This window comes from Mustela nigripes, chromosome 12 (genome assembly GCF_022355385.1).
Source record: "Mustela nigripes isolate SB6536 chromosome 12, MUSNIG.SB6536, whole genome shotgun sequence".
NCBI lineage: Eukaryota > Metazoa > Chordata > Mammalia > Carnivora > Mustelidae > Mustela > Mustela nigripes.
Genome location: NC_081568.1, coordinates 40,061,990 through 40,084,146, shown reverse-complemented (window position 1 = coordinate 40,084,146; position 22,157 = coordinate 40,061,990). Strand labels below are relative to the sequence as shown.

The 22,157-nt window shown below is 41.8% G+C and overlaps 1 protein-coding gene across 1 annotated transcript in view; it reads right to left on the bottom strand.

The window, feature by feature from the left end:
* Positions 1 to 5,253: 5,253 nt before the first annotated feature.
* Positions 5,254 to 22,157, bottom strand: part of FBXO38 (F-box protein 38) — a 54,540-nt gene continuing 37,636 nt past the window's right edge. Inside the window, 10 exon segments of the mRNA XM_059417120.1 lie at positions 5,254 to 6,135; positions 7,509 to 7,622; positions 7,904 to 8,007; positions 8,633 to 8,778; positions 10,034 to 10,200; positions 13,285 to 13,387; positions 13,587 to 13,687; positions 18,585 to 19,155; positions 19,157 to 19,320; positions 20,840 to 21,019. Of these exon segments, the coding sequence (XP_059273103.1) occupies positions 5,957 to 6,135; positions 7,509 to 7,622; positions 7,904 to 8,007; positions 8,633 to 8,778; positions 10,034 to 10,200; positions 13,285 to 13,387; positions 13,587 to 13,687; positions 18,585 to 19,155; positions 19,157 to 19,320; positions 20,840 to 21,019 (1,829 nt within the window). The 3' untranslated portion in view covers positions 5,254 to 5,956.

The following is a 22,157-nucleotide window of genomic DNA, read 5'->3' as shown; positions in this document are numbered from 1 at the left end:
CCTGGGAGATGGGGGGCGGGCGTGGGCTGTGGGTGGGCGAGGGAGGGGATCCAGGGAGGGACTGCGCGTGGCTGTAACAAACCTGCCTTCAATATTGTCTTCAAGGAAGAACGAAGTAATGTTTTCTTGGTGCTGTGCTGTCTGCCCGTTTTTCTCCTTGGTGTTGCATTTCTTTCCGGGGAGAAAGCAGTGTTGCTTTTGACTTTCTGTTACTCTGCTGTGCTCTGGTCAACGTCCTTCCTTGTAACAGCTGGTCTTGTGGGTGGAAAAGATTAATACACTTAACTTTTCTAGCTGTAATCTGCAATCTCTTCTTCATTCAGTCTAGAAAAAAGGCTGAGTGTATGGCTTAAATTTTAACAAATCAGGGATGCTCTTGAAGGCCTGGGTTTGGGTTGGCGTTCGGCTCTAGACTTGAACCAGCTCGTGCCTTGCTTGTCTCACCCACAAAACAAAGAAACTCTCTGAGCTGGTAGGACTGTTGGGAGTGTTCCAACAGATATCCAAGGGCCCCCGTTAGGATTATTCCCAAAAGTGTGTCCTGCCTAATATTGCGATTTACTTAATATTTTTCATAGAAGTCAATTCAAGTTTTCACTTAGATAAACATTTTAGAGGGAAACATTATATTGATCCCAGAATAGAAAATCAGCATTACTTGCCATAAATAGAAAGCAGCCACAGAGGTAAATAAATGAAAACAAAACAAGGTTTTTAAGTTCTAACTTGAGCCCAGTGCTCATGTGTTTAAAAGGGAATTGAGTGCTGGACGACTTGGTGGGAAGGGGGGAGGGGGTTGCCATGCCCCACCCGACAAGGGGCTCCTGAAGCTGGGAAGGGCTGTGAGGATTTTGGAGGGGAACTTCCAAACTTTCTGCATGAATGCGGTTAATCACTAGTGGAATTAGATACCTTTTGAAACCAGAGAGAGAGGGAAGATGAAACTGGTGATATTTTTAATTGCTATTATATTTGATTCAGATGGCCTCTCCTTTCCCTTCCTCCTTTTTTTTTTTTTTTAAGTTCACCCCCGAACATATCTAAGTTAATAATAATAATAATTGTAATAATAATGTAGCAATAATAAGAGAAGCTAACATTTAATGACCTCCTTTCTGGTAGGCACTGTGGTAAATGCTTTACGTAGATTATCTTAATCCTCATAAAATCCTTACAAAGTAAGTACCCAAATCTCTCCCACTTAGCTGCAGAGCAGACCTCAGCTGAGAGGTCTAGCCCAGGCCCCAGGGCGGGAAGGGTGTGTTTAGAGTGTGGCCGCAGGGGGGGTGATGGCCAAGCCCGCAGTCCTAATCGAGGGCACACGGGGCTGAGCTCACTCCGCTCTCTCGTGGAGGGCACGGTGCTGGGAGAGAGCGTGAGCAAGCAGGGGTGGCCCTGCCCTCCTGTTGCCTAGGAAGTGCCCTTCTGCTTCAGCCTGGGGCCCAGACAGGAATCCGGGACGCGCCTGTTCCAGTGTGCAGCCCTGCCCCACACTTGCTCTAGTGTCCTCTTTGGCTCTCTTTCACCCCCGTGAGCCTCTCTTTGGGTCTTTAAACAAGGGAGGAATGCAGTAGATGATTAATGGGGAGGAAAGGCCCTCCTGCACGGATCCTTCCTACTCTCTCCAGTATTCAGCTGGCAGGCTACTGAGTAGCCAGCAGCACACCCTGAGGATGGACTGTGTGAGCCCGAGCGAGCGCTGTCTTGTATCCCAGAGCCTACCTGGGGTGCACAGGTGAGGAGTGGCTCTAGCGGAGGGTAACTTGACTTTGCCACACTTTGTTCGTGGTTGGAACCTGGAACACTATCTGGCTAGGCTCTTCTGTCCCAGGAGCTCACCACTGCGGGCACTTTGTAGTTTGTTTTCCTGATGAGGTCCCTGGGCCTCTCACAGTAGCCTGCAGGGAGGGATTACTGACAGCTTATTCTAGAAAAGGAAGCCCACATTGTCAGGGAAGTTGATTTGCCCAAGGACACAGGAGTCAGGACCGAAACACTGCAGGTCACTCCATTCTACCAGAGTGCTTTCCTCCTCTTCTTTAAATTTTTTTCCAAATATACAAATTATCTATTTTTAGACGACATAAATGATGGGTTATATAATGGGTTAGGTTACACAGATAATGTATTAACACAGTCTGTCCCCACGATACAAAGTTCTAACTATGGGTAGAGCAAAACACCCCTTGACTCCAGCTTAATCCCACTCCCCTCCAGGGAAGTATGTGCTCTTCTACCAATACTGCATCCTAGCTCCATATGTCTAAATGGATGGATAAAAATATATGGTCTCGTTTTGTTCTTATATATAAGTAACGCTCTAGAGTATCACCTGCAACCTGCCTTTTTCAACTACACCATCAATGCCATTTTGGATCAACACGTGGGACTCTTCGTCGTTTGAGGCCACACAGCAGATGCTGTCTGCTGTGCGGAGTTGTTTCTCCTCTGGTCTGGCTGTATACCGGGTCCGAGCGGGGCACGTGGGGCCCACATCGGAAAATCAGCAGCCTCCATTTTTCTGGGACTGTGCTAACCAGGTGAAGGGCGGCCAAAGTAGGTTAGCGTTTATGGGGCAGGTGCCCTGTGGAGAAGGCCCATCCTACCTGGGTCTCTGCTGGCTTCCCAGCCCCCCTTCAAGGGACTGAGACCCTCTTCTCCAGGGGCACAGGCCCTGCAGGCTGACTGACAGCATCCTGCTTCTGCTGGTTCCCTGATGCGTGCCTTTGACAAGGTATTTAACTTGCTCAACCCTGATTTCCCCAGTGGTAAAGCAGGGACGGAATGATCAGTCACACTCTAAAGGGTTAGTATGAGGATGTACGCAAAGTACTTGGTAAAACTTTTTTTTTCTTTTTTAAGATTTTATTTATTTGACACAGAGAGAAATCACAAGTAGGCAGAGAGGCAGGCAGAGAGAGAGGGGAGAAAGCAGGTTCCCTGCAGAGCAGAGAGCCCGACGTGGGGCTCGATCCCAGGACTCTGGGATCATGACCTGAGCCGAAGGCAGAGGCTTTAACCCACTGAGCCACCCAGGTGCCCTCTTGGTAAAACTTTTTAAAAAAAAATATCTATTTGAGAGAATGCACACATTGGGTTTGGGGGATGGGGAGGCAGAGACTCTAAGTAGACTCTCTCCACTGAGTGTGGAGCCCAACACAGGGGCTTGATCTCACGATCCTAAGATCACCACCTGAGCTGAAATCGAGTCGGCCACTCAACACTTGAATCACCCAGGCTCCCATGGAAACACTTTTAAAAATGCTCTCATGGTATCATTACTTCCTCTTAATGGCCTCACCAGCTCTCTCTGCTTCCAACCATCCTGGAACAGGGTGAAGGAACAGGAGGTGATGGAAAGAGTAATAGAAGCCCCTTTCCTAATGAAGGGAATTACAGCAGAGGCACTGTTTTGTCCCTTTGTGGCCCATCTTCCATTTTTGGAGGCTCACCCGCCCTGTGGGGTGGGCCCATTATTCCTTGTTACCGGTTCACAGCTGAGGAAACGGAGCCCCCAGAATAGAGGCTACAGCCATCCCCAGGTCACCCGGCAGTCACTGAGGAGTTAGGATCTGAATCCAGGTCTTGAGTCTCACAGTGCAGTCTCCGTAGGAGATGTGGGCCTGCTGCGCCCTCCAGAGGTCATTCCGGTCACAGCTGGCGGCATCCTAAGAGACGAGTATCTCCCTGACATTAATTCAGTCATCCGTCTGCAACAGTTCTTACGTGACAGACGCTGCACTGCAGATTGGTGACATGCCATTGCATGGCTGGATGGGATAACTCTGTTCTCGGTGGCAGGTGTGGGCAAGCACACGGCAGCCTGGGAGCCAAGTCCTCCAGCCTGCAGGCACAGTCTCTACTTCTTAAAGTGGTTGGGAAACAAAAGATATTTTGTGACATGTGGAAATTATGTGCAATTTAAATTTGTGTCCATAAATAAAGTTGGATCGTAACACGGCCACGTCCGTTTGTTGAAGTACCTCTGTGGCTGCACTCCCACTCCCAGCCGCCGAGGGACGGCCACTGGGGAGCTGGAAGTAACATGCTCTCTGGCCCCCGACAGCAAGTGGGCCGACCCCTGCTGTGCGGCAATGGCTGTGCAGCCGTTCATTCTGCACACACTGACCAAATGCCTCCTACAGGAGTCTTCTTCCAAGTTCACGGTTTTGTTTCTCAGATGTGCTGGTCTGGACACCTTCGCAATGATTTTAGCGCTCCCTGCTGTCCCTGTTCTTACAGTGGGTTAGATGAGCAGGAGAGAAACCAACAAGTTAGAAGGCAGCGGCCTCTAGCGGCCCATCTGAGCATTGTTCAGATGATTTGGTTATTATGGTTACATTGAAAAAACAGGGTTAGACTCAGTCTAAGTTGGGCAGGTTTGTATTATTTCAAAATATCTAGAATGTTTTAGAATTTGTTTCCTGCCTTTTCTAAACTGGAGAATACAACACACTCTTAGTTAAAAGGGAGATTGGCCGAGTTAAAAATAAGGTAATAAAAAGATGACTGAACGTGGTACTGGACAATTCTTCCCAATGTGATGGAAATAATTGTCTTGAGAAAGAGAGAACTTTGATGAAAAGACACTGATGATCATTCACACTATTTTAGTGTCAGGAAAACTTGCTGGCGCCCTTGCATGCCTAGGGACGGGATACTGAGGCAGCCCAGCGGGAATCAGACAGACACTTCAATTCTTGCCTATCTAGCCTTGACCAGTTCTTGACCATAACTGAGAAAATTTTCCCTCTCTGGGCCTCAATCCCCCGTAAGTGAAAAGGTTAGACTAGGCAGTCTTTAAGGGCCATTACACCTTGTAGAGACCATCTGTACATATTCCATTTGGAAAGGGTTGACAAAATTTTTCCACAGATTTTTCAGTTTAAGCAATTTGTGAGGTCACTCAGCCAGCAAGCGGCAAAGCTATCCCTCAAACATAGGTGTTGCTCTAAAAGCTTTTATTTGCTCTTGACTCCTGGTCCTATAATGAGGCATAGATCAGGGTGAAGTTCTCTTCTGAGAAAGGAGAAAGGCCATCTCCTAGTGACCAGGTATTTTGGGAAATTCTGCCCCTCCCAGTGTTCAGTCACGTAAGAGCTCTACTTACTACTTTGTGGCCACAGGATTTTAGAGAAAAAAGAGACAAGATTACACTGGAATCTTACTTAGACACAACTCTACACGTTCCATTTCTGTGCAGTTATTTGCTATTCTTCTTTAAAAACAGGGATTCAGGTCCAAGGCAAGAGAAACGTTTTTAATAAACTTTTATTTTTATATTCAAGATAAAGCATATACACAACTGAATGTGGAAATAAATAATTAGAAATGCTTTGGAAACTTCCATTTTCCCTCTCAAACTCAATTTTTTTTAACTCATAAATCTTTTTATTTGATTTTAAGAAAAACGGCAACTATAATACCAAGAAAAAAAAATGAATCACCATTTTGTACACAAACATAAAGCTGCCTCCTATAGGGTTTCGTTGGTTTTAATAATAACACAGAAAAAAGCACACAAGACAAAAAGACTCTTCAACAGATTTACTCAAACAGCTTTGCTCGAGAAGAAAAAGGCACAGATTTAAGGGGATGACAATGATTATTAAGAATATAGTAAATGAGGGCTCAGCCAAAAAGTGACAACTTTATGAACTAAGTCAGGAAAAATGAACAAAATGAACTCTTTCCAATTATCTGCCTTCATTAAAATGAATTCTTAAATTAAATTGTATAAACATACGATATAAAGGTGGTACTCAGGAATTGTCTTTGTATATTTCCTCTATGTACAAATCTTTGTATACAACTTCAATGTTCCTTATACATTTCCTATATACCAAAATGTGCCAGGGCCTCCAAACCGCATGCCCTGAATCCCTGTGGGACTTGCCAGCTGCTGGGCGACCCCTTCCGGCTTGTGCCAGAACACGTGGGAAGTAGGAGGGGTCAGTCAAATGTAGTCATCTTCCACGGGCTCCCCGTTGACATCGCAGTAGTGGATGAAAATGGCCACTACTCTCTGAAATACACCCTTCTTCATCTGACGCATCTCGGAGATTTCTTCTCCTATTGTTTCCATACAGATGTCTGCAGACAGCTGCCCTTTCCTTCGAGGAGCATAGATGGTGCCTTGGAAATTAGAAAGTAAAGGGGAAACATGTAGGATTATGAGAATCATCTGGAGGTCACTGGTGAAACTGTTACATGAGAATAGCTGTAATGTGATGCCACTGAACTAGGTGTGGCTCCTGGACTGGGCCCCACGTTACACGTGCCATGCCACGGCTCACGTCTGGGGCCTCGGAGAGCACGCATGATTAAAGGCCCAACGTGACCATGCACCAGACAGCTAAGTCACAGATACACGTATGTGTATTCTTCCAAACTGGTTTCTTCATAAAGTATGTTTTTAAGACTTCCTACAAATGGATGTTCAAGTGTGCTAACACTCAAGTTTTTCCCCAAATAGCTACACCTGAATTGTAAGTTCCTCTATGATACCCAATGAGAAGCGGTTCATAAGGAGAATAATCATTCATGTAAGTGGAACAATTTCAAAATACAGTTGACAAACTCTTAGTCAAGAGTAAGAAAATTATAAGCATCTAGGTAACGAAAACATCTAGGTAGAAAAATCTGTCTCCAGGACTCCTACCCACCGACCTTTATATATCCATAGTAAGTCAACTGACTGTACAAACTGAGAGCTGCTACTGGCAGAGGGAGAACCAAACAGCAAGAAAAGGCAAATAAAAACATTTACATGAGCAGCTGCGCTCTTTCCACAGTTTGGCTACTGCGGCCACTGCTGCTAAACAGCTGGGGTGCAGATGCCCCTTTGGATCACTATGCTTGCATCCTTTGGGTAAATACCTACTAGAGCAATTACTGGTTGTAGGGTTGCTCTGTATTTTTTTTTTTTTTTTGACACGATGTACATCTATGCAACGGAGTATTACTCAATGATAAAAAAAAATGAAATAACTACCATTTGCAACGTTGGGGTGGAACCAGAGGGTATTATGCTAAGTGAAGTAAATCAATCAAAGACAATTTTATGATTTCACTCATGTGGAATTTCAGAAACAAAACAGGATCACAGGGGAAGGGAGGGAAAATAAAGTAAGATGAAATCAGACAGGAAGACAGACCATAAGAGACTCTTAAATCCAGGAAACAAACTTTGAGGGTTGCTGGGTAGGGAGATGGTGGGGGAATGGATAACTGGGGGACGGGCAGTAAGGAGGGCACGTGATGTAACGAGCGCTGGGTGTTGTATGAAACTGATGGATCCCTGAGCTCTACCTCTGCACCTATAATACACTATATGCTAACTGAATTAAAATAACATTTTTAAAAAATTTAAAATATTTAAAATACCCCCATTTACATGAGAAGCAATATAAAGGCTACATACACTGCTTTGAACTCAAACAAAACATTAAGTATCTAACACAGTAGGATATATTCAAACTAGAGAATAAAAATCAGGTCATAATTACTTTCTTCATCATCTTCAAAATCGTATCTGGCGAAGCTGTTGGGTTCTGCGGCCCGTAATGATCTCAACCAAGGGAAGTCAGAGATCATGGAATATGGAGCTCCATCCACAACCCCTAAAAGAAGAAGACACATTAACAATGCTGCTGGTGTGGAAGTAAGAACAGGGCCAAACACTGTAATACTGTGTAAGCAGAATGTACAATGTGCTTTCTTTTATCTCAGCTGCTTCAGATTATTTTGGGGATGGTGAAGACTCACAGAGGGACATTAGTACGCATCTAGTCCCTGCTACTGGCAGATACTCAGAACACCCATTCCTACCCTCCCTACGGCCTGTCTCTCCATCTAGTCAGTCAGCAGCTATGAAGGTGACCAACCACTGGTCAATGCTCACCTTCTAAAGTGTAGATTTCTCTACCCCAGGGGTACTTGGGGTATTTCTTTAAGTCATCTTCACTTCGTGTGGCTTCAGGGAAGAATTCATATTTAATGAGTTCTCTGGAGGCAACAAGAAAAATTAAATAAAAATTACAAAACTGGAAACAGTGCTAGGGTGTGGGGAAGAAAGGACCTGTCAAAGTTGTATTGTGCCTAAAGTCTAAGGAACATCTCAAAGAAAGTATTAAGTAGCTAACAGAAGTAGACAACTAGAGGATACATATCGAGTCAGGTCAAAATTACTCTCCTCACTATCTTCAAAATCCTACTGGGAAAAGAAAGCAAGCCACTCCAATCAAATGTCTTGTGTATATAAGGTGCTAAATAAAACATTTATATAACATCCATAAAGAAGTCCAACTTTCTGAAGATGTAAAACAATGTTTAAAGATCTTTAATTTCATCTCTTTGCCATGCACTGGGGCTAAAGGAATGAAGTCAGTGCACATGTATGGTTTGTTCCTGCAATTTCTAAGTTTAGAAATGAAGTTACAAATATATATGCATGCTTTTTAGTTTTAAGTACTCATTTCCCTCCATTTTTTACATCCTGTATGTCCTATGGTTCAGTTCCTGAAAAGCTCAGACAAAATCATTTCAAACAAAGAACAATTAGGATTCCTTTCTGGGACCCCTTGCCACAGGAAATGACCAAGAAACCCTTCCGGGGCCACAGATTACTTACTGATTGATGTTTGCTATCGTATCCATCCAGCTGCGGATGCGCACCTTGTTCCGGACGTTGGGAGGGTTACTGAACTCATGGATAATACAGATATGGTAGGGGTAGGGGCCGCTAAATAGCTTCTGCTCCAGGGTCAGTGTGTCTACCTGCGGAAGACATCACAGGGCTTTTGACCAAGGAAGAGAACGTCCTGCAAATCTCTTTTTAGAGTATGAGTCATCTTTCTTTAAACCTGTTTTAAAATCTTTGGTGGATTTGAAAATCAACGAGTCACATTCAGTCCTGAACCAGCTTGCCATGCTGGGAGTGGGGCTTAGTAAAATTCTTCTCAGCAAACTTGCTGATTTACATGTCCCTGTTATATACACACCCACTAAAGCAGGGAATCCTGATGCAGGTAACTGACCCCGAGGATCCACTTCTGATTACGTCCTCCACAGCTCTAAGTACTGGCTGCATTACAGAGCTGCGAGTGTGTGGGTTCTATATACCCTATTCAGACCGGCCTACTGCCAGGCCTAAGAACAGATTCCCTTGTGCCCTTGTAGCCTTTGTTCACTTGCCTTCCTCTCAAGGAGCCCTCTTCCCCATCACTATTTAGGCAATCCCACCTTACCATCTTAATGCTGGCTCCTACTGGAAAAGCAAACTTTTCAAGAGAGGGAGGATGCACTATGTGTTCTTCAACCCCAGAAAATGATAGACAACAAATGGTATGTTTGCTGGAATGAATCTTCTGGGGCCAAGCTTAAACACTGACTGCAACGATTACTTACTATTTCCTTTAAACTTTATTCTAGCACCATGCACAGAGTCGTACATACGATGTTTGCTCCTCCCCGCTGCCTGGTTTTATTGAGAAGTAATCGACACACATCACTGTGTAAGTTTAAGGCATACAGCAAGATACTCAGATTTACATACATTGTGAAATGAGGACCATAACAGGTTCAGCCAATATTCATCTTCTTATGTAGATATGATAAAAAGTCACTTCACATATATTCATTTAATTATCATCGGTGTAGGTTTTTATTCTAATTTTACAGATGAAGGAATAAGACAAAGAAGCCAAGTAATCTGCTCTCAGTCAGTGAACAAGAACTTGAATCAGGCTGTCTGAAACCTGTGCTCTTATAAGCACAGGCAACTTTTATTAAGTATAAAAACTTAAATAACAACTGCCCTCATCATATAGCTTGCTAAAAACCCACAAAAATCAAGCAGAGAAGTATTAAGGACGAAGACTGGCCAGGTAGTCTAGCTTGGCTAAAAGAACTATGTAGAATCCAAAGACTTATTATCACAGGTTGAGAAAATAAATAAATTCTGAGTCGAAAAGGTAGAAGACTAAAAAAAATCACTGCAACAAGCTCAGAAAAGACAGAGCGAGCTTGCTACCTGCTGCATCGGGCGTAGGTATATGATGCGGTTTCTGTCGGGCGGCATCCGGAGGATCTGATCTAGCACTTGATCCATGTTCAGCTTCTTGCATTGTGCATAGTCAAATCGATTCACAATGGGGGCATTTTCTACTTTTAAATGTTTCAGTACCCTGCACCTGGTAGCTACAAAAAGAAAACAATGGTAAGCGCTACAGATACTTTACACAAACTCATACAGCAGTGTATAGCCCATCTGGAATCATTCTGGGACGACAGGGACAATCTGTATTAGCAACAAATACTGCAGAGGGGGACATCTCTAACCTAGGTCAAGCACTGTCATCAAGTACAATTAACAGCGATCAAAATGATTTGAAATGTCATAGGGTGCTGGCTGGCTCAATCAGTCTCAATCGTCTGACTCTTGGTTTCAGCTCTGGTTGTGATCTTGGGGTTGTGAGACTGAGCCCCACATCAGGCTCTCCACCCAGTATGGAGTCCGCTTGGAGTCTCTCTCCCCCTCCCTCCGGCCCATGTGCTCATGCTCACGTGCACACTCTCTCTCAAAGTAAAATTGTTAAAAATAATAATAATAATAATAATAATTCTGTCCTATTTAAAAGAAGGTGGTCACCATCATGTTGAAGGAATGTCAAGGTACTTTTTCCTAGTTAAGATTGTACTGGTAAAGAGTCCATGTTCAAGAGTCCATGTTCCAGAGGGTAATTTTCCTAAACATAACTGTTTATAAAATACTTATCAAAAGGAATGAATGATGGTAACTATTAAATTATACAATCTTATGGGTAATGTTCAAATAAACCTAGAATAATTTACAAATACTATCACATATTCACCCACAGAAAATGAGCAGAGTTGATTTTAATTCCTATCCTAAGCATAAAAGCAAAACCTTTAAAAACCCAAAACATTTGGATACTTTGGTCTGAAGCTATATAGTCCAATGTGGTCATCTTCTTTTTAAATTGCTGTTAAAACTAAAGTGTATTAAAATTAACAATTTAGCTCTTCAGGCATTAGCCACAGTTCAAGTGTTCAACAGTCACATGTGGCCAGTGGTTACCATATCAAGCAGTGTAGATACAGAACATACCCATCACTGCAGAGAGTTCTATTAAAAATGCTGGCCAGAAACACGATTAAATATGCTCCCTATTTAACATGTAAGTGTCACGTTACAGAGAAAACTGGTGCTATGTAATAAATGAATTTAACATTTATTAACATTTATTTAACATTTATTAACAGCAAGCTAACTTCAGAAAAATATCCCCTTCCTTTTTTCTTAACCCCCAAATTCATTCTGATTCAATTTTTACTATAGATTTCAACCTGGTCCAACTCAAGAGAGAATCAGATGGAAGCTAACAATAAAACCATACGGCCAACACGCTTGATCTCTTCAACATTTCATAAAGACTTTTTCTATAACATGTTGACACAATGTCATCACCTGCTGAGCAACTGAGCCCTGTAACTAACTTGATGTTGGAGGGCTAAGCAAGTCTCTGTCTTTCTGACTCATTTTCTCCTTCTGGAGAAAGGAGGAAGGAGAAGCAGGGCAAGTGATAGGAAAGGAGGAAAAGAGAGAGGACCAAATGGTGATATGAAGCCAATGGCTCTGCACTATAAAACAGGAAAATGCTGAGGTCAGTTTGGGCCTCAGTTAGTCATTTCGCTAACCATTAACTCAGTCAGCAAATATCCAGGGACAGAGATTCTTCCCTAGGATCCCTGGTCTCATGATAAGCTGAGCTAAATAATTTGGTTTAAGGGCAAACAAAAGGCAGGACCTGAGGCCATGCGATCCATCACTAGGTTTAGAGAAGATATGGGGAGAATGAATCCTCGGAGTCAAGTGCAGAGGTGAAAAATAGATTCTCCAAGAGATGAAGAAAGAAAAGAATAGGAAGTCAAAGCAGCCCAAAGGCTGCGAGGCAGATTCTCAGATCTCAGAGGGGAGAGTGCTAACAGTACTGCCTTAAGCCAGGCTGGGCTCTTCTGCTGTTACAACTTCTGGGCTTCTGAAGGGCCCCCTGATTCTGGTCTAGGAGCAAAGTCCAAGAGGAGATGGTCATTTAGTAGATATTTTAAAACTTCGTTGACTGGAATGGAGTAAAGTATTACCTCTTAAGGGTGAACATAGGGTCTAGAGATTTCTAGAATTTAGGAGAGAGGTAGCATTTAAATCATTTTATCTCTTCTTTCTGGAATTCTCTTAGTGTATGACAAACTGTTTGCTAAGGATTTCTTTGCCTTGCTTACTAGTAGTCACAGACAAATGCAAAGAAAAGAAAGAAAAGAAAGCCCCTAATACTCCAGTACAAATATAATACAAACTAATATTAGGTATGCTTTGAGTTAGCGGACAGACCCTCCACTATATATGTGTACATATATACATAGACACGCACATGCACTTTCTGTATTTAATCTTCAAAAATATGTGTTTATAGGGTAGACCTAATTATGTATAATTTAAAATTGAAAAAAAAAATGAACACAGACAATATATAACTTGTCCAAGGCAAAAAAACATGTCATATCTTCATAATTCTACATGGATAGGTATAAAAAACATAATTTTGAGTGAAAATGGAGAAATGGACATATCATACATGCGAAATTTTAAAAGCTCACATAAAAAATACCCTACCCTTTTATTTGTTCATAGGTAAATACATTTATAAGTAGAGATGCACCATTAAAGGCATGAGTAGAGGAGGTGAAGGCTGATAAGATGAGCAACGTGGGACAATGGGACCAAAAGGAAAAGCCTGAACTAAGGATAACGTGCCACAAACTGAAATTGATTGATGATGTCAATCAGACCTACAGCCATTAAGTATGTAAGGCACAGTCCCCACTTCCGGGAAAAACAGAAACACAAAACACAAACAATGTCATATAGCACGGCCAACGGTCGAGAGAGGATTCAAACTGAGATCTACTTGACTCCAAAGCCTACCATGTTGTGAATCTACTCCATCAGATCAAGTAGCAATTATCATTTGGAGGAAAGCAAAGGAGAGGCTGTTTTAAGAGATGAAGTCTGCACATGCTCCCTCACAAACACTGTGGAGGAACTGCTTGAGAACTACAGAACAAGGACAGAATTAGAAATAGTCCAAGGTAATGATTCCTTTGAAAAAAAAAAATAAAGAAATGTTACTGTGGTATTTACGAGTCTTTAATTCTTTAAGCTCATCTGTGATGCTTTTGGATGACACAGGCCTAGATCCATACCATGGATGAACATCATCTTGGGACAGTCCTTTAACACGAGATCTGTGATTCCACAGTTGGTCATAGTGACTCCAACAAGATTTTTGGATTTTAATACAAGGACCTACAAGGAGAAAAATGTTAAAAGATATGTCTTTCTGCAGATTTTTGTTTTAAAGTGTAAAGGTTTTCACTGGCACAAGTTAAGAAGTAGCTATTACCAATTTCTTCTTTTAGGGCAGAAAATTAAAAAGATGGAAACTTTAATGATTATTCAGGAATGTGGCTGAACTGAAAGTTAAGTGGGGTTTTTTTCCCCTCACCTGCACATGGTCATCCTCAATGACAGGGTCACTGGTACTGGTGGACTTATCTGCTGTCCGCTTTCGCTTCATGGCATGACGTGGCTTTGTTTTGGCAACTTCTAGAAAAAGGCAAGAGGAAAATCCAATTTTTAGCTATTAGCTTTCTTTCCATCAAGAGAACACATTCAACTGCGTATTGCATATAACTCTATTGAGGCAACTCTCAAATCTATGACTTGGTTCCCAGTAGGGTATCACCAGATTATATCCCAACAGAACACATGACCGCTATTTCCAACTAACTATTCCAAAACAAAATCGCCCTCCATTATCTCAAGCCAGGTGACATCATATAGGATTATCCCTTCTCATACTTTGGCCGTATCAACAATCTAATTGGGTATTAACTTTAACTCCTTGTTATACCCATCCTAAATCCCAGTAGTATTGAGGATGGGTATAACAACTCAAAATACTGATGGATTAAACTCACCACTTTCCTGCTGAACTTTAAATTACTAACTACTGCTTAGTAGTTAGGCCTGATATCTATTCTCAATTTTATTCCAAACCATGTCCTAGTCATTTGCCACCACCAGAGCATATGAAGCCAAAATCATTCTAGCTCTTTCTGCCTCAACCTTTCCTGACCTCACTTTTTGAAATTCTACTCATTCCTGAAAAAGTCCAGCTCAAATACCACTTACTCTAACAAATCACGTGGGCCCCACAAAACTTCTAAGTGGTTCTGTATTCCCTGCATACTTGTTTTGTTTCTCCACTTAAACTAAAAGCTCCCTGAAGGCAAGAACATTGCCTTATTTCATCTTTGTGTCAATGTCAGCCACTAGCAGTGATCTAAAATGAACATCTACTGAACAAACGGCACTCGGCATTCACTGAATGAATGAAGGAGTGCAATGCAGGTGCAGAAATGGAGTAACAATATTAACAAATATTTACTGAGCGCTTACTGTGCATCAGGCACTTTACTAAGGGTTTTACTTGCAATAACAGAATCTCTGAGAGAGATTATTCTCCCCGTTTTACGTATGAGGAAACAGAGACAAGGGGCGGTGGAGCAGCCTGCCACGGTCTTAGTGGTGGACCCAGGAGGCAACACCAGACAATGAAAAACCTGCAGTCTTTTAACTAGCCAGATCCTGGCTAGTAAAGCCCTAACTCATTTACTAGTGCTGTTCTAAAACCTGGCAGTTTAATTGTAAGAACAAATATTGTGTTGATTTTATTTAAAGGCAAGGTCTAAATTCATCTCTGAAATTTTAACAAGCACATACACATTCTAAGACATGACACTAAAAAAATCACTGTCCTCATTTTTGACAAGCGTTCTGTAGGAGAGCATTTATTGAACGCAGTAAGGTTGATATTCACGAATTAAATCTCACCCCGCTGCCTTTGGATACCACTACTAGATTACAAACATCCTACTTGGTAAGTAACTTCAAACAAAGTTTAGAAAGAAAGATAAGGAAACAAGGTGCCAATACTGCAAATTTTCAAAAGGCTTTGGTTAGATGGGAACTCTAGAGATCTAATCCAAGTGCCATCCGCCCAACCCCAGAACCTTTCATCTACCATTTGAAACCTCTGTGAAATCTTACAATGCAAACCAACTGAAAGGAGCTACCCTGGTTGAAAGCTAAAGAGAGCCTAGGATTTCTACCCATGGAATGTCCTCTAAAGACCCTGAACCCGCACAAAACCCTGGGGTTCCAGAAAAAGAAGAGAACTATTGATCTAGCCAGCCCACTGAAGGCCTTCTTTCACAGTATTCCTGAAGGAACTTCATGCAAAATCTAATTATCTTTATTGACAAGGAATCTGCTAAAGGTACCACATTTCAGATGACAGATAAAATTCATAACACCTCTTAAAGCCAATTAATAGGACCTGGTTTGTCTCCCAGTACCCGAAAAATGAAAACAAACAAACACAGATCTGCTTCCATTCCTCTACGGCAGTGTTGAAACTAGAATCTTCTGTAGCATTCTCTTTTTATGATCTGATTCTCAAACTTTTCACCTTCCAGGAATGCTCTCCCTTAATTGACCAGAGCATGGGGTTCAAAGTTAAATTTCCTGCTTTCCAGAGTACCCAAATTGGCAGTTCATATTTTCTAAGAAAAGTTGTAAAACAGAGTCACACTTTACATGTAGATGAGCATTAAAAACAAAGGCTTCCAATGTAAAAGAAAAAAAGAATTCATGTTTTTTTCCCTCATGCCTCCCTCCTTGGGGACAATTCTCATGATTTCATACATCAACCAGCGTCAACATACCTCATACGTTGGTTCCTACTACTTATTAAGTTCACAATTATTCACTGAGCCCCATACCATGTAACACATTGTGCTAGAAGCTGGGAATAAAATGCCAAACAAGCAGACATTGTCCCTGCCCTCATGGAGCTCAGTCTATTAGAAAGACAGACAGTAAAACACAGAATTACAACACAGTATAGTTAACATTGGTGTAGAAGACACTACAGAAACACAGAAAACAAACAAATTCAGTTTTGGGGTGTCAGAGAAAGTGGTTAGTATTTATGAGACCCATACCAAATTAATCTTAAATGTTATTTTTTGATAATCCAATTGTTATTTTGTGATATTTTATACAGTATACAATGAGGATACAAACAACTTAAAGGTATTTATTCCCCAAATAAAAATTCACAAGATAGCTATGTTAGCTTCTAACAGGGTTTTAACACAACATAAGGCCATAATTCGAAAACCAAAATAAAAACTCAAACATTTTCTTTGAAAAAGTGATTTTTCAAAAAATCCATAATAATCAAATTTTGTTCCTTTATTACAGTGGATTTTTCTCCTTAAAACTCTGAAGAGCAGAATGGCCAAGAGATATCAAAAACATGCTAGATCAAAAATAGTAAGTTGAAAGCTACTGAAATAACTTGTTCTTTCCAAAAGAAATCCAGAGAATACTAAAATCAGCACTTTGATTCTCTCTAGCAAAGTTGTTACTGAAAGAAAATGGACATTTGCATTGTTGAAAAAATATGAGGTGGCAATTTACCTACTGTATGGTTAAACACGCATTAGAAGTCTTCTCAAATTGAAAAAAATCATGACTGATATAATTTACCTAGGAAAGTAAAAGTGAGGGGTTTTCCCCCCCTAATTTCTAAGAATTCTTTAAGCTAAGAAAAGTTCTAGACCTGAAACAAGTCAGAAGGAAATGGCAGAGGACAGTGGAGCATAAGACAACAAAAAAGTCAAAGCCCCTAGGGTTAATATTAAGTATTTATATTAAAAACAAAAACAAAAAACCCCACCACAAAACAGTAACAACAAAAGACAAAATGAGACAAAAGACAAAATGAGAGACAACAGAGTCCTTAAAAAGGAAGACTCCACACTGTAAAAATAACAATTATCTTTTCAGTAGATCAATGTAATGAATTCCAAAAAAATCCCAAGATTTGCTTTTGGAGCATGACAAATTATTGTAAAAACTATAACAATAAATAAGAAATGCGTAACTAGCCCAGGAAATTCTGAAAAAGAAAAAAGAAAGAGGATATGACACAAAAATATTTCAAAATAATGAATGAGAATGGATGCCGATAAACAGCACTGAAACAACTCTGACAATTTGGAATAAAAAAATTTAGTTCCTTCCCACAGATTAAAATAAAGAGCTAATAAGCAAATGGATAAAAGAATGAGAAAATATGAACAATGATCTGAACCATGCATAAGGAAGGTCTTCCACTGCAGAAAATAAAGAAATCATAAAGGTAAACAAGTAGATCTGACTTGACAAACATGAAAAGCCACGCCTGTGCTCGTCACAGGAGTTCCTGTGTAACGGGCACAGAGTTCCCGCTTGGGAGGATGAAAACGTTCCGATGGATGGTGGTAATGGTTGCAGGACAGCGTGAACGTACTTAACGCCAATGAAACATACACTTCAAAATGGCTAACATGGTGAATTGTACGCTATGTATAAGAAAAAAAAGTACGATAGAACATTTAAATTTTAAGGGAAATGTATTTTTCATCATATGGCAGAACTAGTGTTTGTAAAGCATAATGAAATGTGTGAACAAAACTCATATTCTATTCTGAGTTTAAGGTACTATGATTAGTACATAATTAAGGTCTTATATTTATCTTACAAAAGCTTATTTTTGTTAGTTTAGCTCCACATGATATGACTGGCCCTATTTAGCATATAAAAAAAGAACTAACTCTATATTCTGGAGCTAATTTTAAGATCTTCAAATTAAGGGAGACCTGGAGAAAATTAAAATATATTATTCATTGATAGCTATTTATGACTTAATAAAGGCAGGAGAGATTACTTAAAAATTAGGTCAGAAATACAAACAGAACTATGAGAAATGTGCTTACCCCATCCAATCCATTGCCTTGGCATATACATTATAAATGTTATCAATGAAATTATATACATATATATGTTTTGAATATATCTTCACCAAAAATAATTCTCAGCCAAACTACCTACTTACCTGCTTACCTCCTGGCAAACCTAACTGGAAGCAAAACTAGATTTCAGAAAGAATTACTAAATAGTGCAGAGGTAGACACAGGGGTACACCCATATGCTATGTTTCCCAGCCCCAGCAACTTCAGGTCCTTACCTTTTGGCTAAGGTTTAAAGCTTCACTAAGAATCGTAACTTCCCTAAATATGGGCTGGGAGCAGAGTTGCACTGGGGACTTAGACATCAGAATCAGTATGGTATTTAGGGTCAATATACAGAGTTATATTTTTCCCAGAAGCTTAACTGAGTTTTCCTGGGCTGGAGGTTTTACAAGATGTTTCACATGCCTTCCCCCCACCCGCACCACTGCTGAAAATTAATTTAAACCCTGTATGATCACAGAACCCCAACACAGAATTCCATTTGCCAAACTGGCTTTATGGAAGCAAGCTTATGGAACGAGCTCATGCCCCTGGCAAGGCCTGCCCTGCAGTTGCTAATCCTGGCGGCATTGTCATACCTGACTCAGATACCAGCGGTACATGGGAGAGTCTGCTCCTGGCCCTTGTTAGGGGCCTCCGAGGGTAGTCTTCATGAGACTGCACGTCACAGCTCTCAGGCTGGGAGCTCCCCCTCCTGTCCTCACCTGTAGCCCCAGAGCCACTCCCATTAGTCCTCTCATCATGTGCTGGGCCTGAAGACCCCCCTTGTGGCAGAGTCCTAAAGGAAAAGGCGGATCTCGTACCATCCGGGCCATTCACAACACAGGCTCGGCTGGTTGAAGGACGTTCCTCATCAGAACACCTGCTAGTTCTCCTTTGGGATTCCTGGGGCCTGTGACAGCAGCATCTGGGGCAGACAGAACTCTCTGCATCACCCTCCTCCATGGCCTCAGAGTCCTCTGACCCACCGGGGGAGCAGACACACTGCCTGGACACATCCGCTTCTGAAGGGCTAGGCTCGGAAGAGCCGCCGCTGTTCACCGTCCTTACAAAGTCGGGGCTCTGAGAAGCAGTGCTGTGTGAGCTGGAGGTTCCCGCTGTGCTGGCGGTGGCGCTGCTGCAGCTGGGGTAAACATCCTTGTTTTTTTTTCTTTTCGGGAATATCCCTAGCTGCTTTCATATCGGCTTTGATCTGCTCACTGGTGACCTGACAGCCTTTCTCACAGCTGCTTTCCTCGAGGGGAAACTGCTTCGATTGGCCCATCTGATGGGAGTTGTACCTCTTTCGAAGTGGAGTCTTGCCTTTTCCACTTACTGCTTACAGAAAAAGAAGAATGGCCCGAGGAAAAGAAAAGATTTCAGTACAAATTCTGGACAAAAGGCAAGAGTAAATTTGGAACAGGAAACAATGTACACTAATTTTCCTCAAGTACAATGGTGACCACATCATTCGGCTGCTCACAAATTCTCTATGGTCTCTAGTGCCCACCTGGTTTATTCTCCGCTCAGCCTCCGCGGCCCACCAGGATCTCGTTCCAAGCTGGCTGTCTGTTCTCCGCCCCTCTATGTGCGGACTACACGCTAGCCCAAACTTTTCTTTGAACATACCCCTGCCGTTCTACCTCCAGGCCTTTGTTCTCACCCATTCTTCAGCCTTGAGCCTCTGTTCAATCTCCCCTGTGCCCCCACCCCGATGCCCCTGGAGGCTATGCCCTGCATATTACCATCTACACTGCTGGCCTGACTCTTCCATCAGGATAAAGGTTCCCTAGGAGAGAGGGATCATGATGTATTCATCTCTGCATCCCTCACCGCACCTACCAGTACCTGGGGCACAGTAAGGCTCAATGAATATACAAAGGAATACTTAAATAAGATTTTCTCTGGCTGACAGATCTAGGCTCTAAATTCAGAAACTGTACATCCTAGGAAACAGGTTAGTCAGCTGGTTACATTTCTTTCCCTCAATTTTAATTTCCATAAAAGCTCCTTTCGACCCCAGTGTGAAAATACCAGAATTTTTTGAAAGGAATAAAATAAGAATGGAGTACTCAGTCACTGGTTAGTAAATGATTCCAAGTCTAAAGAACTAAGCTTTCCACACCCAAAAGTGGTTATATATTTCAGGGCCAGTGTTAAATGTACACCGAACGCTGAAACATATTAAGAAGTGGGGTACCCAAGGGAAATTAGTGGATAAATTTTAAAAACCTCATCCTTTGCTCAGGGTGATATGCCCGTAGTTCTGAGAAACAGAAGGGAAGGAAAGACAAGGAAGAAGAATGAATCGAAGGTTAAGAGAATTATAGATTCTTGGTGAGACAAATGGGAGAGGCTGCTGACTAGATGTAAGGGGAGGCAGGGATCCTAAGACAAACTGCAGGACTCCCTCAAGCACCAAACTAGCCACCAACACTGACTAAGCGCAACTGGACAGAGTATTAGCTGGTGGAGTGGTTGTTTTCTCACTGCTTTGGACACCTCAGGAGCCATCCCCCACGTAAAGCCCAGGCCTCTCACTAATCCCTGATACCCTGATGCCACAAGGTCCTAAAGCCTTCACTGTGGAAGTCACAGTCCTCACATCTTCCCTTCCCTGAACCCTGCTTCCACAATTCCACAATATTTTGTTGTGCTATACTTGTCCTCAAGAGCGCCACCCAAACTGCCCTCTCCCTTGGGATACTGTCCTTCTCACCTCCTGTCACATTCCAAAAGGAATGCTAACTGCACCACAGGCTGTGGTAGGGACACATTATATAAAGGTCAAGTGTGTCTGTCAGTTCTCATGATGGCTCCCACTAACCAGTCCCAGCAAGACATTCCTTCTCACCTGACAGTTCCCTGGACTGCACTGACTCTCCAGATTTTTCTTCACGTTCAGAGTAACGCCGAGCACCATTCTTAGGAATCCAGACTTCTTGGAGTTCTAGACTATCTTCCTCATCATCACTCTCTGAATCATGAACAGTAATTGGGGTTGGTTTTACTACACGCTGAAGACCACTGGGTCCTAAAATAAAAAGCACAGGCCTAACAGTTACTTCTTGCCAAGAAAGGCGCTCACTTTAAGTCTTGTTTACAGGGATCTGGGCTCACAGGGATGCTTTGGCTCTATGTAGCCTCTCTTAGCACTCATGTTGATGGAATATACACGTTTCTAAAGGCAGATCAAAATAGAAGACCGTAGATCATCCCCCTTGAGGACATTCACTATTTGAAAAGGTCACATAAATCCTAAAAATAACCAAGTAAGTCATAATAATCATTTAAGAAGTCACCTACTTTCCCAATTTTGCAAGTATATGAATAAAGACAAAGCAAGGGAAGATGAACCTTAGACACCTATAGACTGGCAAACTCTACATTCTTTAATTGAATATAGGCTTTCTCATTAGAAGTAGCAAGATATAGTCTTGAAAGGCTAGATGCATGTTACAGTTTGGTTAGGTACTTATATGTATATAAAAAGTGTCTTCTCTGCTTGGCAGTACAGCTTGTAAACGTTTAGTCTTATGACCCAAATCTGACAAATGACTGAAGTTCACTCCACCGATAAAGTGTAAGCTCCAAGGAACCTTGCCTGTCTTGTTCCTGTCACATTGTACAATGCCTGGCACAGAGTAACACTCAATAAATATTTGCTGAATAAGTGACTGCATCTGTAAGACACTTAAAACAAGGATAGTTAAAGATATTTTCAATTCAAAGACAAATCAGCATTCCAACAGACCAGGAGTAAGAAAACTTGGGTTCTAATCTCAGTGCTGTCCCTTTAAGGCTGGCTGAGTGGTCTGAAGCAAATTATTCAAACTCATTCTGAAAGACTATTAGTTTCCCCATATGTAAAACATAGGGTTGTTCTGGGTAATCTTTAAGGACCTTATGACTCCATGGAGCCTGTGTAACACACCCAGGGGCAAAGAGAGACAAGATCTTGTTCTGTTAACTAAACCAGGTCGACCTCTCCACTCCTGCTCCTCCCCACCAAAATGAAGGAAGAGGACAAGCAAACTATTCAGTCAGGTCATTTATTTTCTCTATCAATAATCTGAGTGCTTTCTTTCTACACACACTTACACACAAAAACACGCATGTGAGAGCACCAATACAGAAAGAGAAGTTGCTGCCACAGTTATAAAAAATCACAA